Raw genomic sequence first — 13,326 nt, 5'->3', positions numbered from 1 at the left:
TCAGGTCAAATGCCTTCCTGAAATCGGCGAGAGCTAGGTCGATGAAGGTACTGCCCTTGTCAAGCCACTTAAAGATAATGTCAACTAGGCGCACGAGGTATATCGAGGTATTGCAACCTTTGAGGCCGCCATACTGGTAACGGTCTATGTTTTCCCGCGTTTGCTTGAGCAATTCACGCAGGATGAATGACTCGGTGACTTTTGCAAAGGTAGATGTGATTGATATCGGTCGTAACTCATTGCAAGATTTGGGTGTTTTAGTCTTCGGTATAACACGCACAAATGCGCGTTTCCAGCACGACGGGAAAGTTGACTGGGCGAAACATTCGCTGATGATGTGTCCAAGTGGCTTGGCAAGGAAAAGAGAGAACTCTCGTATTAACCTTATAGGTAGCTCTTCAGGAAAAGAGCTACTGGATGGACACAACTTGTTCAGCTCATTGAAAACTTGATACTCAACTATTTCGATTTCACCTTCGTCAGGGCATATTGACAGTAGATTCTCTATTTCAGTGTTAGTTGGGGCAGGTCATCGATTTCCCGATGGAAATCGGGAGGTGGTCAATATCACGATAGTCTTCATGAACAAGAACAGTCAATACATTAATATTTGGCCAGGAAACCACATGATCAATTTTAGAAAAACATCCAGATTGGTGAATATATGAATAATCAATATTTTTCTCAACTGTTTTATGAGCAGAAAGAGCATCAAGGACTATATCGGATTGAACTGACTGACTTGTAATATCTGTGTTGAAGTCACCAACCATATGAAATCATAACCAGTCGATACAACAGACGCAAGAATAGCCTTAAGATTTGCCAAGGCTTTCATATACGCGTTTAAAGTGGAAATAGTTTTTTTGTTACATGGGAGATACACATTTATCAGCACAGTATTAGCAAACGAAACAGAAAGGATCAATTTAACATAGTGATAACGGATTGGAGAGAGAAAATTCATGTTATTCTTAACAATGAACGCTAAGCCTTAAGAAGGTCTAGCAAAAGTAACCTGAGCATTACTTGTAAAAAAAGACTGATCACAATTTCTTTTTACCACGTTATTACTAGTAGAAGTCAGGAGATGTTCTTGAAGGCATACTATGTCAAACTGGTCACACAATTCGTCAATCATATGCTCCTTTAAACGAGTACCATTTATACTAAGCGATACAATCGAAACAAGCACAATCATTCCTTCTTGGCAATGAAGTCTTGCAGTATCCAAGACTAAAGGAGGCATGATGTTCCCTATAATTAGAGCAGCTTGCGTCAAGATGGGAGGGAGAATCCTTGGTGGAGATATACGAGGGCCTGCACAGCGTGCACACTTCGCAACCAAACTTGCACAATCAGCTACTTTATGGTCTGGCGAACGGCATTTTAGACAGCACCGAGGTGCCGACAGATATTCTTTCTCAGATAAATATTCATATCCAAGTTTAACACCATTTTGCATAGCCTTGGCTTTTGACATGGAGTCACAAAACTCAAGCTTAACCGTGCCAATGTCACTGAGCCACATAGCTTCCACCACACCTGGATATCCTTGCAAGAATGAGACGTTTAAGTCTTTTAATATTCTTCTGACTATCCCGAAAAACCGTTTAGTTATCACCTTGGATGTAGATTCTGCTGAAATCGCTGAAATAGAGTGTTTGCATTCTTAAGCGGTTGAGATTTTTACGTTGATTATCTATTTGTCTCCTCCCAAACTAAGCTTGGTAACTGAGTCATGACAGATCCGTTTATTGAGCACTTCTTTGCGTTGTATCGGGTAATTTAGTTTTTGCGGCACTTTAGAGACAACAACAGTGGTGTGAGAATCAGTTGACGGCATTTGGCGGGCAGGCAGTGGTGGAAAGTGATAATCATACGAATCAAACTTACTTGAAACAGTCTTTATGAAGTGTTCCATTCTATTCAATTTCGCGTTCAAACTCGAATAAACCAAAGCAGGAATGATAGCTACATTATTTGGAGAACTAATTACAAACATCGGTAGGTCTTTGTCTTCATCGTCATATTTCTCGAATATACTTAACATATCCTTCAGATGGCTTTCCAAAGCCTTCAACCCCTGTCTTCTCGGAAGCTCAGTCCCAGGTAAAGCCGCATCGTAGAGGAGTTTTTTAGCTTCGATTATACTCGGTAAGTCCAGAAAAACTCCTTTCCAAATTTTAGTATTTCTTTTTCATTCACTCCATTATCACGATTAAATTACAAAAAAATTGAAACTGGCGAAAAAACAACTCTATTATTCATTTGTCACTGTACACACCGTATGAACTAGATACAACCACGCAGAGGCAATGTAGTTTCCTTCTACTAGCTCCCTGCAGTTTAAGAGAGTAACGCTCCTAACTGCTACTATAGTCCTTACAACAAAAACCTCCCCTCTTCTGCTCACTTATAAGTAATATTAAATTATAATCAGATTATTAAATCAAATTAAAAAGATAGTAAAATAATAGATGACCTTATATGAGTGAGTAAATATATCCAAATGGTAAAATAGTTCGTAAATATAAATTCATTATTTCGAAACTGACGGTCACTGCAATCCACTGTAATTTATTCCAAATTTAATCCGGCTTAAATATCAATAGATGTTCACAGGTCAAATGCGAAATGATAACTGATGTCATTAACTTGATTTTTTTAGGTAGTCTCCACGCGCATTTTATTTTAATAAAAATATTTTTCGTATAAAACACCTTTTATACAGTGCATGACGTCGTTGCAATATTTTTATAGATCTTGGCCTTAGGTGGCTTGGTGCTTTTTGAACTGTTAGCAGTAGCAGTAATATATCTTTATAAAAATTCCTCATATCTATAGTCTCGTTCAACAGGTGGTCCATTCACCAATGCTCTTCCGAGTTTGACACTGCTGTGAATGTAGAAAATAGGCAAAGAGCTCCAAACCCATACGCCACGTCAATAGTCACGTCAGGAGGGGCTTCATCCCCCATAAAATTTTCTTATTTTCCCAGTGATTTTAACATTTCCTGGTGTTTCATGACATAAACTCTTACTACGCACCTTCGCACCAAGGCCTAAAGATTGAGACTAATCACAATCTTCGAACCGTCGCTGCTTTGTCAGATGCGAGCTGCTATTTACTTTCAAAACTCATTTACCGTATATCATTCTGGGCGTGTCAAGAGTCAGTAGGGGTTTTAGGCCTCATATTCTGGAGGAGAAAGGTATACCACAGAATTTTAAAAATAAAAAGAATTTAGAGTCGAATATCAGGAAAACTGGGTGGGGGGAGCTACACCCTGCGCAGGTCTGGAATCGCCACTGCCGAGAGTGACAAAAATTTCATGCACGACTCGAGAGGTCACAGCGTGGTGAAGTATACCACGCTTGGTGGAATTGCGCCATACGTGGTTGAACAAGTGGCTCCCCACGAGGTGACGAAGAGTGGCTAAAACTTCGGTTGGATGATTTGAGACACTTCTTGATTTGGGACAATCAGTCATGACTCATATAACTATCCACCATGGATTATTTGTTTATGCTGGATGGGAGGCGAAAAAGCATTCCCGGATGAAATCATACTTGCACTTTACACTCTATCTTTTGAATAGTAAAGTTGCAACAAATACCAAAATATATTCATAACGTTTTATTGGAAAGGAGGGTGGTTTTGTTATTTAATGTATGTAACTAATTCCTATTTCTCTTCTGCTCTGCGCGTGACTGTGAAATAGTCAATGAATCAATTATTCCTTCTATCTGTTTATAGTTTCCCAAGCCAGTTTTATGTAAGTTTTTATTTTTAAACTACAACATTTTGATGTTATTGGTCTGCTTCTTTTTAGGTTTTTTGACTCTAAAATATAAATTCGTCTCATCTTGGTTTGTGATAATTTGATTTTAAAATAAATATCTTGTATTGGGAACATTAGGCAAATTATTGGACCTATGGTGGTCAGTGTTTATTTTATGCCTTAAGACGTCCTTTTCTTGTGATAATCTTACCTCAAAATGGGCCGTCCACCGTAGACCTTCATCACTGATGTAACTTGGAGTGAACCTCTCAAAAGAAGAAGATGTATAAACACATTTAGGCCATGCTTGGGCATTTGTAGGTTCGTCCAATAAATCAAACCAATATTGTTTGTCTCCAGGAATTTTTAACACCGAAAATTGAATACCAGCCATATTCAAAGAAGTCATCAAATGACCAGCATAGCAGCGACGCACTCTGACACCAAAGGCTTCTAAAAATGAGAAGTAATCGTAAAAAAATGAGGCAAACTTTTAAATTTAAAATGTGTCTATACGAATCAAAACAGATTGAATCCTCTAATGGTCTATGAATATTTCTTTTTGGGCTTATGAGCCCCAATTTATAATCAACTTAATATCAAAAGTGGTGGTTGCACCAATCTGAGTTTTATGCTTTAGATTTTTTTTTTTTCGTGCATCAGAGCTTTTATAAAATAATGATTCTCTCGATGTTCTCTACAAGTAAAGCAACACTAATTTCAAAAGGTTGTTGTTATATACAGTCGTTTGGATCTTAACTCCTTTTCAAATACATTCATTACGAATAAAAAGTAAAACAAAATGAAAAAAAACGTCATTTAAAGTAGAACAAAAGCACCAAAGCTATTCTCCAGTTCTTAAATATTGGCAGGGAGCCAAAGATGGTGCCATCTTTAATTTAATATCGGGGCTAACTCTTTGAACATTCAGAAGCTGGCAATCTGTGATAAAAACTAATTAGAGGAAAGTAAACAAATAATCGCCAATAGTTAATAGACTATTTCTAAATAGAAAATAGTCCCTCACCTAGACAAGACAGTAAATTACGACAAAATAGACGACTTTCTTAAAGCCCTTATTGCAAAGAACTGCAACTACTATTAATAAAAACCAATCACACAACCAATTTGCCTGAGGACAACACATCTATCCATGCTCATCCTCCATTACCTTCTATCCAGAGCTCCCCATTTTATCCAAAATCTGCATTGTATCTATCAAATATCGTTTCTGATCTTGGAAGGGCAGAAGAGAAGCAACCTGCCTCATTATTAACAAAAAACACGTATCATTTGGAAGTGCTCTGAAAATCCAGACAAATTAAACATTAAATAAATTCTAAGACCACACTGGCTATACATGACGATGATAAAAAAAAATACGTACAAAATAATTAAATGATAAATTAGAAACCGCAGCTAAGGTGATTTCCAGCTAGTAGAAAAAAACAACAGAAAGACAAAGTAGACATCTCGGCAAGGACCTCCGCCAAGAAAAAAAAAATTAATTTTTTTCCCCTTTTTTTGAATGTTGAGAACGGCTTGTTGGAGATCCTTATCAAAATATTTGCTTTATCTTTTCGTTATTTCTTTTCCATCGGCTGAAAATCCTTTTCGCTTTTCTTTTTTATTTCTTTTATATATTTTTCTCTCTGCATTTTTTTCCTTATTTGCATAAAAAGAATTAAAGGTCTCATAAGTTGCCATGACCAATGACTCCAATGAAATCATCAATGCCCAAAACTTATTATTATTATTATTACTACTAGTAAATCATCAGTGTCAAGAGCAAAGACCAAGCCACAGCTGTACATGATGCTCTTCTAACGCAGCCTAACCAGAGTCCCTTGAATTCTATCAGAGCTTAGAGCCTCTATAAGTACGCTTTTTGGTCTAGTAGGGCAGACATGAAGACAATTAGCTTAAAGAAAAAGATTTAAATAAGAGAACAAAATAAATAAAACGAAGAATATGCATGGAGTGAGACACTACCATAGAGAAGACAAAAAACAAAGAAAAAAAGACGAAAGAGAAGGAATAAGGCAAAAGGAACAACCAATAACTAAATAAATAATTTTAATATGAGCCAAATAAGGCACAAGGAACAACCAATAACTAAATAAATAATTTTAATATGAGCCAAACAAGGCCATCTAACACAGTAATCTATGATGCACATCGCAAAATAATAAAATTAACATTAACCATCCCACCCTCCCCCCCCCACACCCAAAAAAAACCCACCAAAACACACACACAAAAGCACCTGAATTTTGTCTGCTTTCCTTGCCATTTCATTAATATAATTACAAACCTGAATAATTCACCTTTTTAAAGTCATCTACAGGGTTGCCAGGAAATTATATCTGGGACAAGAATAACCTGCACTTGAGGCTAGTCATTTCCTTTCAAAAATTTTTTTTCTATTCTTGAATGGTAGACAGTTCACAAGACACATTCACACAGCGCAGAAACATACAATGGTAGAAATAAATATACAACTGAAACTAATAATTATTCATTTAGATAGCTAAAAATAGCATATTGGGAACTTTAATAACTATAGGGTCTACTATAATATTTACCTAGATGTTTGATAGCCTCTCCAATCATGACATTCTGTTCCATTATAGAAGTACCACCAAGATTATTAACAATCAATGCCACATCACTATCCCCATCTAGATGTAATCGAGTTGGTGACTCTGTATCCATTAAGATATTAAACATCTGACCTACTGCTTCTTCTGCATTATTAAATTGCACCTTTCTTACCCCAGCTTCGCCGTGAATTCCAAGGCCTAGTTCAGCTTCGCCATGATTTAAATGGAATAGAGAAGTGGAATGGCCTGGTAAAGTACATCCCTGGACACTAATTCCGACACTTCCAAGGTGCTCTTGTATGTGCTTCGCTTCGGACTTAATTTTACCGAGGTCGGATCCTTGCTCTGCTAACGCTCCACAGATCTGTAAAATTTGCTTATAATTAACAACTCTTTCGAATTGGCCTTTGTTTTCCGCCGCGATTGCAATACCCATAAAAGATTTTTATCAGAATACGACCTGCCTATGTAAAGAGCCAAACACCTTCGATGTATTTATTGTTTTCTCTAATTAGTTTTTCCCCCAACAACTTCGTGTGGAAGGAGGGGGTCACACAAACTTGGGACGGGATTTAATTGAAATGGGAAGTGCCAGTTCTAATGCCCTTTTAAGAATTGAAAGTGATTGGAGGGTACCCAACCCTCCTTCTATCCTCTTTTATCCGATGAAAATTTTGAGATAGCCATTCTGTTCAAAATAGTTGACAGGCTTCATATAATTTGCCTCCAGGGATGACATGATCAGCAAAATCCCTGTGGCAGGAGCCTTTAGTCATATAAATTACTCATTGTTTACGCATAAAAATTATAATACCAAAAGGAGGGCTTGCTTGACATTGGGCGTGCGATTGGCTTGAAACTTTCAGGGATTGGCATTTAGGTCAAAAGGATCAAATAACTTGGAGTTTACAGGGGGAGATGGGAAGGGGAAACGGACATGGGCAAAAAATTTTATTCATGATCAATTCTAAACATACAGTCAACTGCCGCAATCCAAAAAAGGACCCAACAAAGGGCCAGAAAACTTTACTCTCCGGCCACTTTGTATGAAAGACGGCGTCGTGAGAACTTAGAAGGTGTTCATTCGATCGGAAATTCAAAGTTCTATTGCCCTTTTTTGCGAGCCCAAAATGACTTGAGGGCAATCGACCTTCCTCAAGTGCCATTTCCTGCTACCCAGACCTCATAATCCCAATGATATTGGGTCAAATTTTGATATAATCATTTTTCTTAGAAACATCAAAGGGTCTAATAAGTATGCCTCCGAGGCCAACATACCTCCCATCCCGAGAGCAGTGGCCCTGAGTATATATCTAATGGCCATAGATATTTATGATATATGGCTAAAATTACAGTCAACCCAGAAAGTAATAATTCTAAAAACGTATTTGGTAGATAAACAGAACTAAGAGTTCCAAAAATATGCTAGGTGTTTTTTTAAAGAACGACAGACACAATATAAATTGGAAACTTAATGCTATACTGTATTTACTATTTTCTAGTTTTATTTTAGTTCTTCTATTTTCGGGTTTAGTGAAACTGAACACCATTATAGCATGTATCATCAACAATAGGCCTGTGTGACTGGAAAATCCGATTATCCAACCTTTTACTATAACTATAAACAATCATGATCTCATATCTTTAACGTTATTCATCTTTTATTTTTTGATGGATTAACCCCCCCCCCAAAAAAAAAAATTATAACCCACCCGCCAAAATACTATGGCTATCAAATAAAAAACTAATTCTCGTTTACAGTAGCGTAAATCCGAAAAAAAGGCTCGAAGGCAGCTTGTCTGTTCAGAAAATGTATTTTTAAGTCTTGATTCAATATGCCATACTACTCCACTATATTCAACGTTTAGAAAATCTCAATAAACCATAAAATGTAATTAAAATAAGGAAGTTTCCAGTTTTTTACAAAAGGGATGAAAAACTCCACAAAGTGGCTCGAAATTCGTAAAACTCGTTTCAGCTTGCCTGGGAGCCTCGACACAAATAAACACTGTATTGTACAACGCTATAAAAATAGCGCTATACTTTCTACAATGCTGTACCTCGTGTTAAGCAGCGATAATATAATTTTAAAATACTATTACTTGTTTATTCTATGCTTTACGTTGCTTTAATAGCTAACTGAATATGAAACTTAAATCTCAGAGTCACCGGCTATCAGCTAAGAATAAAATATGTAGTACGTTTAAAATAAAAACTTGAAATTTTTGCTACGCAATATGATCCTACTACTACTAGTACTAACAACTCACTGCAGCACCAAGCAATATGATTTAATATCCAATAACTGAGTTATTTAAAGAATTTAGCTTTTTCTGCTTGTTGGTACCAGTCCACTGTCAATCTTTTAGCTGTGGATTTTAAAACAAACCTACTGTATAGTTTGTGTTTGGAAGTAACAGTAACACTGGGTCTGGCTTTATTTTAAAAGTAACACTGGGGAAGTTCATTATTTATGGCATAGCCGGAACCCTCAGGGGTTTTCAATAAGGAAGGAAAATAAATAGTTGCCTAAGTAGATCTTCTTTATTTATTAATCTTAATATTAATATGCGTCAACTTCCGAAACCCAAAATACATTTCCAGCCAAAAAAGTTTTGAGGAATTCCAATTTGAAATTGCTGGTTACCTGTAAACTCATGAAAAATATTCGATCTTACACAAAAACATACAAAAAAAGGACATCTAGCAATTCTGCACACATCACCTAAGGACAAAATAAGGCCATCAACTATGTACTTCTTTTTTGGGGATATTTAAATCGGAAATGTTTTGGTAGGACTTGTGTTTTGATTTCTTCAAAACAGCGTGGTACATCCAACAAAAGAGCTTTAGGGGACAGCACCAATATCGCTCAATGGATAGCGTTTCTTGGTGTTCAAAAGACTTAAGGCGAGAAGTTTCAGAATCATATTTTTTAACCAGAACTGTCAATTATTTCACATAAAATTTGAAAGGTTTAGCGCTTAAAAATGTCATTTTTATTTTTCAATCGAAGCCGGAGGCAATAGTTCCGAGAATCCCCTTTAGATTTTGGCCCCAATACAGGTGACAATGAAAAATACCAATTATATTGAAATCCGATGAGAATCTAATATAAAGCATTTGTCGTTGAACAGTAAACGAATAATATACAGAAAAAAACAAACAAACAGAAAAGACCCCTGATGCGGATAATCTCTTGTTATATGTTTCGTATCCAGTGTCATATTTGATGTGTCATTTTCTTATGATCATTTTATTTATAACAGATGAATTTACAAAGTCCAATATAATTACTGAACTCATCAAGAAAGTAAAGATTAAACCCTATCGAACAAGGATAAATGAGTTGTAAAAATAAAGTCATTTCTAAATACCAAAAGATATTAATACCAAATTCGAATATTTTTTTTCTAACGCAGATTTTAGCCTTTCAATCTCAATTTAATTTTTCATAGCGTAATCACTCTTCATTTTGAAAGTAGGGCAAATACAACCCTGTTAAATTTGGAATTGTTAAGTTTAGCATCAATTTCTGAAACCAGGGCATGCAGTAAAATCCTTGATGCTTAGAAAGATATGGATCAAACATTGATTTGAAAAAAAAAACTCGTTTAATTACTTGCCTTCGTGACAAAAAGTGTACCAGACAGTCCTCGTCTGCCAGCAGCGCTATCTTTAGTTTTAACAGCCGAATCATCTCCAACTGGAACCATTTTGACTTTGAATCCCTCAAGTTTCGCTCTCTCACTGGCTAAACCAAAATGGAGTCTGTCTCCAGTATAATTTAATGGAAGAAGAAGTACTCCGGCTAAATAAAAAGAGATTAGAATAGAATAAAAGGTTACCTGTGAAGTTGAAAAAAAGAAGAGAGTTTAAGATTTCAAACGTCTGTATTAATAAAAATTGAGTAATATCTACAATCGTATCTTGAGGAGGGATTTGAGCTTTTGGAAAGGTGACGCTGAATTTTTTCAGTGTCCAAAATAGTACTTTTCTTTGCGTCCTTCATAAGAAAAGGCACAATTTTGGCACAATGGTTTTTACTCACTTCCTTCTATTTAACTTTCGGTGGGAACCGGACGACGAATTGTACCAAAGGACCTTTGCATTAATTCTGACGACTGGTTTGACCAGTTACCCGCAGCTTCCTCGGTAATCGTTTACCAATCTTTGTCTCGACTCCATCAATGTCTGGAAACATGACCCTTCTGTGCCTCCAGAGGCACCAAGGTTTCGATAAAGAGTCTCCAGTCTTCGCGGTATCCTTCTACGACCAGTATATGCTCTCACTCAGGTTGCAGGAGCGTGTTGATAGCGTAGATTTGACTGGTGTATGCCACGTACGGCGATCTTGAGAAGATCCTTCCTCCTCTATTTTTAGGTTGCTACCGCAAGGTTGCCTTGGGAGTCTAGGGTCCCCCATTCGCAAGACAATACTTTTGTGTTGATACAATGTCACAATGCCATGATGGTCATTTTTCGGACCCTCTTTTTGAGACTCGAAACGTCCAGTGTATGTTCAAGATTCTTCGGAGACATATTTTCAAAGACCAGAATCAGATGCCCTTGATCTGCATCAATATGGTATAATCAGGTGACACACGTCAGAATTGACAGAACGTCAATATTGAACAGTCTAACTGTGATGCGAAGTGAGAAGAGGTTCGATCGCAAGATTCTCTTCATTCTGCTGAAAGCTCCACTTACTCGGCCTATTCAGGAGGCTACTTCTTTTGCAGTGTGCCATTGTTTCCAACAATGCTTCCCAGGTATTTAATTTGATAAGCTGTCCCAACTCACCATCTCCGCACTTGATCTGAAGTAGCTACTTCGAAGTCAACGTGCAAAATTTGGAGTCTGAAAACCTGTCCACCTTAAATTTTTTTCAAGGTATGTTTTCTGCCCTCCTCCTCTTCATTTGAAGGAGGCTACTTTCTCATACACAAGGAGATATCAAAATATTGAATCTTGGAAACAACGCAAAGTAGTACCAAGGAGCTTAAGCCGACGCCTTTTTATAACAACTAGTGCCTTTGCCCTAGTGCCTTTTAACTCCTTCTCTTGCTGTTTGAACTCGTGTCATAACGGGTAGTGTGCAGGATATACCGAAGACAGTGATAGTGAAGCAGGTACCACACTCTCGCACATTCTGCCTTATTGGCCATGACTCTATTACGAGTCTTAAAGATGAAGTTGCTCCACCCTTCTTCATAATTTCATGTTTTTTCTATAGTTTTATACTAAAAAATCTCATGATTTTTCTATTATATCATTATTTATATTTTTGGTAAGTAAAGAATGTTAAATAATGCTTGTTCAAGGTTTTCAACCTTTGAATTATTTTGAAGCATTCAAAACAACTATATGAAATTGGGATTTTCTAATGTGCTTTCGAGACCAGTGTTTTATCCAACGCTGTTCTTAGCGCTAAGCCAACGAAACTTTTAAAATATTTAGTTGGAACGCTTTAAAAACACTTGCATCATTTCAAATAGTCTTCCTTATACGTCATAGTCAATTGTCTGTCCACAGAAATATATGTGTAGATCGTAATCTTTCTTTTTCTTTATTTTGACATGCACCTTTTCTTTCATTTATGACTCAAAGCTTGCAGTCTCTTAGATTAGACCACAGTGGAGGCAAAGGCACCTGTAACCTTCTGAAGGTTAGTTTGGGCCTTGGCCCACAGCAATAAAAAAATTACAAAACGGCTATACTTTTTGCATTTTAAAATGCTTTTAGGAAAATGCTGAAACTTTAGTGCGAAAAGCAGGTGACGGTAGCCCCCTTGTATGATTTTCAAGAATATCATATATTTTGGGTTTCTTCCAGAGACCCAAATAGGGGAATGAACCCACAGTTCTCCACTTTGTGAAAGTAAAATATCAGATCCAAATATTGTGATAATTAACGTTAATTCTATCGAGTTGGTTGTTTTAGACCTGGCAATTGGATAATGCCTGTTCCCTCTTCTTTTTCATATGAGACTTTCTCCGTTTGTTTACGTTTTTCCTTCTTCCATCTTTTTTATCCTCCATCTTCCATCATGTAGTCCATCTTCCATTTGTTTATCTTCCATCTTTTGTTGTACCGGAAGGCCCAGTCCCACTGTCAAATCATTACCAAATCTCACTTTTCGTTAAGATGTATCTTTAATTTTTCACCTTCTCTTTTCCTTATTTCCTTTCTTTCTTTTTACTTTTATTTCCATTTTTATAACTCCGTCTCAATTGAGGGCGATCCTGAATTCTCCCCTCTTTGCTAAGTCCCTACCAAATCTCCCTTCTCTGTGTATGTCTATCTAAAGTTCTTCTACTTTTCACTTGTTTGCTCATTCGTTCTTTTGGCCCTTATTCGTTCTTTTGAATGAGCGTAAAGACCCCCTTGGCTCTATCCCTTCCTAATCTGACTTCTTTATACATGTGTATCTAGGATTTTCCCCCCTTTCTTTCTCATTCTCCTTCTTTCTATTCTTATCCCCTCGTCTTTGACGGAGGTGGGACTGAAACCAACCATGCCATGTCCCCTCCTAATTTCACTTTAATGGTCTGGTGTATCTATGATTTTTCTCTTTTTGTTTCCTCAGTATTACTTTTTCCTTTGCTCCTGGAGGGCTTTGGACTCCCGACTTTTCCTTGCCACATCCCTAGCTAGCAATGCCTTTTTTATGCAGGCACATATACGGGTTATTCCCTTTCTTTTTACCATTCTTTCCCTTCTTTCTTCCATTTTCTCTCCTTTCGGTTTTTACGACCGCTTTCTAAAGGAAGGGAAACTCTCATTTTGCTATGTCTCTTCCTAACTTCTGTTCCTTGTCCAGGTGTATCTATGATTTTTCTGCTTTTCTTTCCTTGTCCTTCTATTTCAACGTTAGGAATCTCTTTGTTCCGGAGGGGGGGGTATGGACTCCCATGGCGGCTCTCTTTGCTAATAAAA

At 37.0% G+C, this 13,326-nt stretch overlaps 1 protein-coding gene across 1 annotated transcript in view; it reads right to left on the bottom strand.

The window, feature by feature from the left end:
• Positions 1-10,217, bottom strand: part of LOC148951418 (triokinase/FMN cyclase-like) — a 41,140-nt gene extending 30,923 nt beyond the window's left edge. The window contains exons 1-3 of the mRNA XM_089090871.1: positions 10,014-10,217; positions 6,370-6,751; positions 3,996-4,237 (exon numbers count right to left, since the gene is read on the bottom strand). Coding sequence (XP_088946997.1) covers positions 3,996-4,237; positions 6,370-6,751; positions 10,014-10,103 — 714 coding nt within the window. The 5' untranslated portion in view covers positions 10,104-10,217. The remainder of the gene's footprint in view (positions 1-3,995; positions 4,238-6,369; positions 6,752-10,013) is intronic.
• Between the last annotated feature and the right edge of the window lie 3,109 nt (positions 10,218-13,326).

The sequence above is a fragment of the Artemia sp. Qi Xiang Cuo genome, chromosome 6 (assembly GCF_049724085.1).
Source record: "Artemia sp. Qi Xiang Cuo chromosome 6, ASM4972408v1, whole genome shotgun sequence".
NCBI lineage: Eukaryota > Metazoa > Arthropoda > Branchiopoda > Anostraca > Artemiidae > Artemia > Artemia sp. Qi Xiang Cuo.
This window is presented reverse-complemented; position numbering and strand designations above follow the sequence as displayed.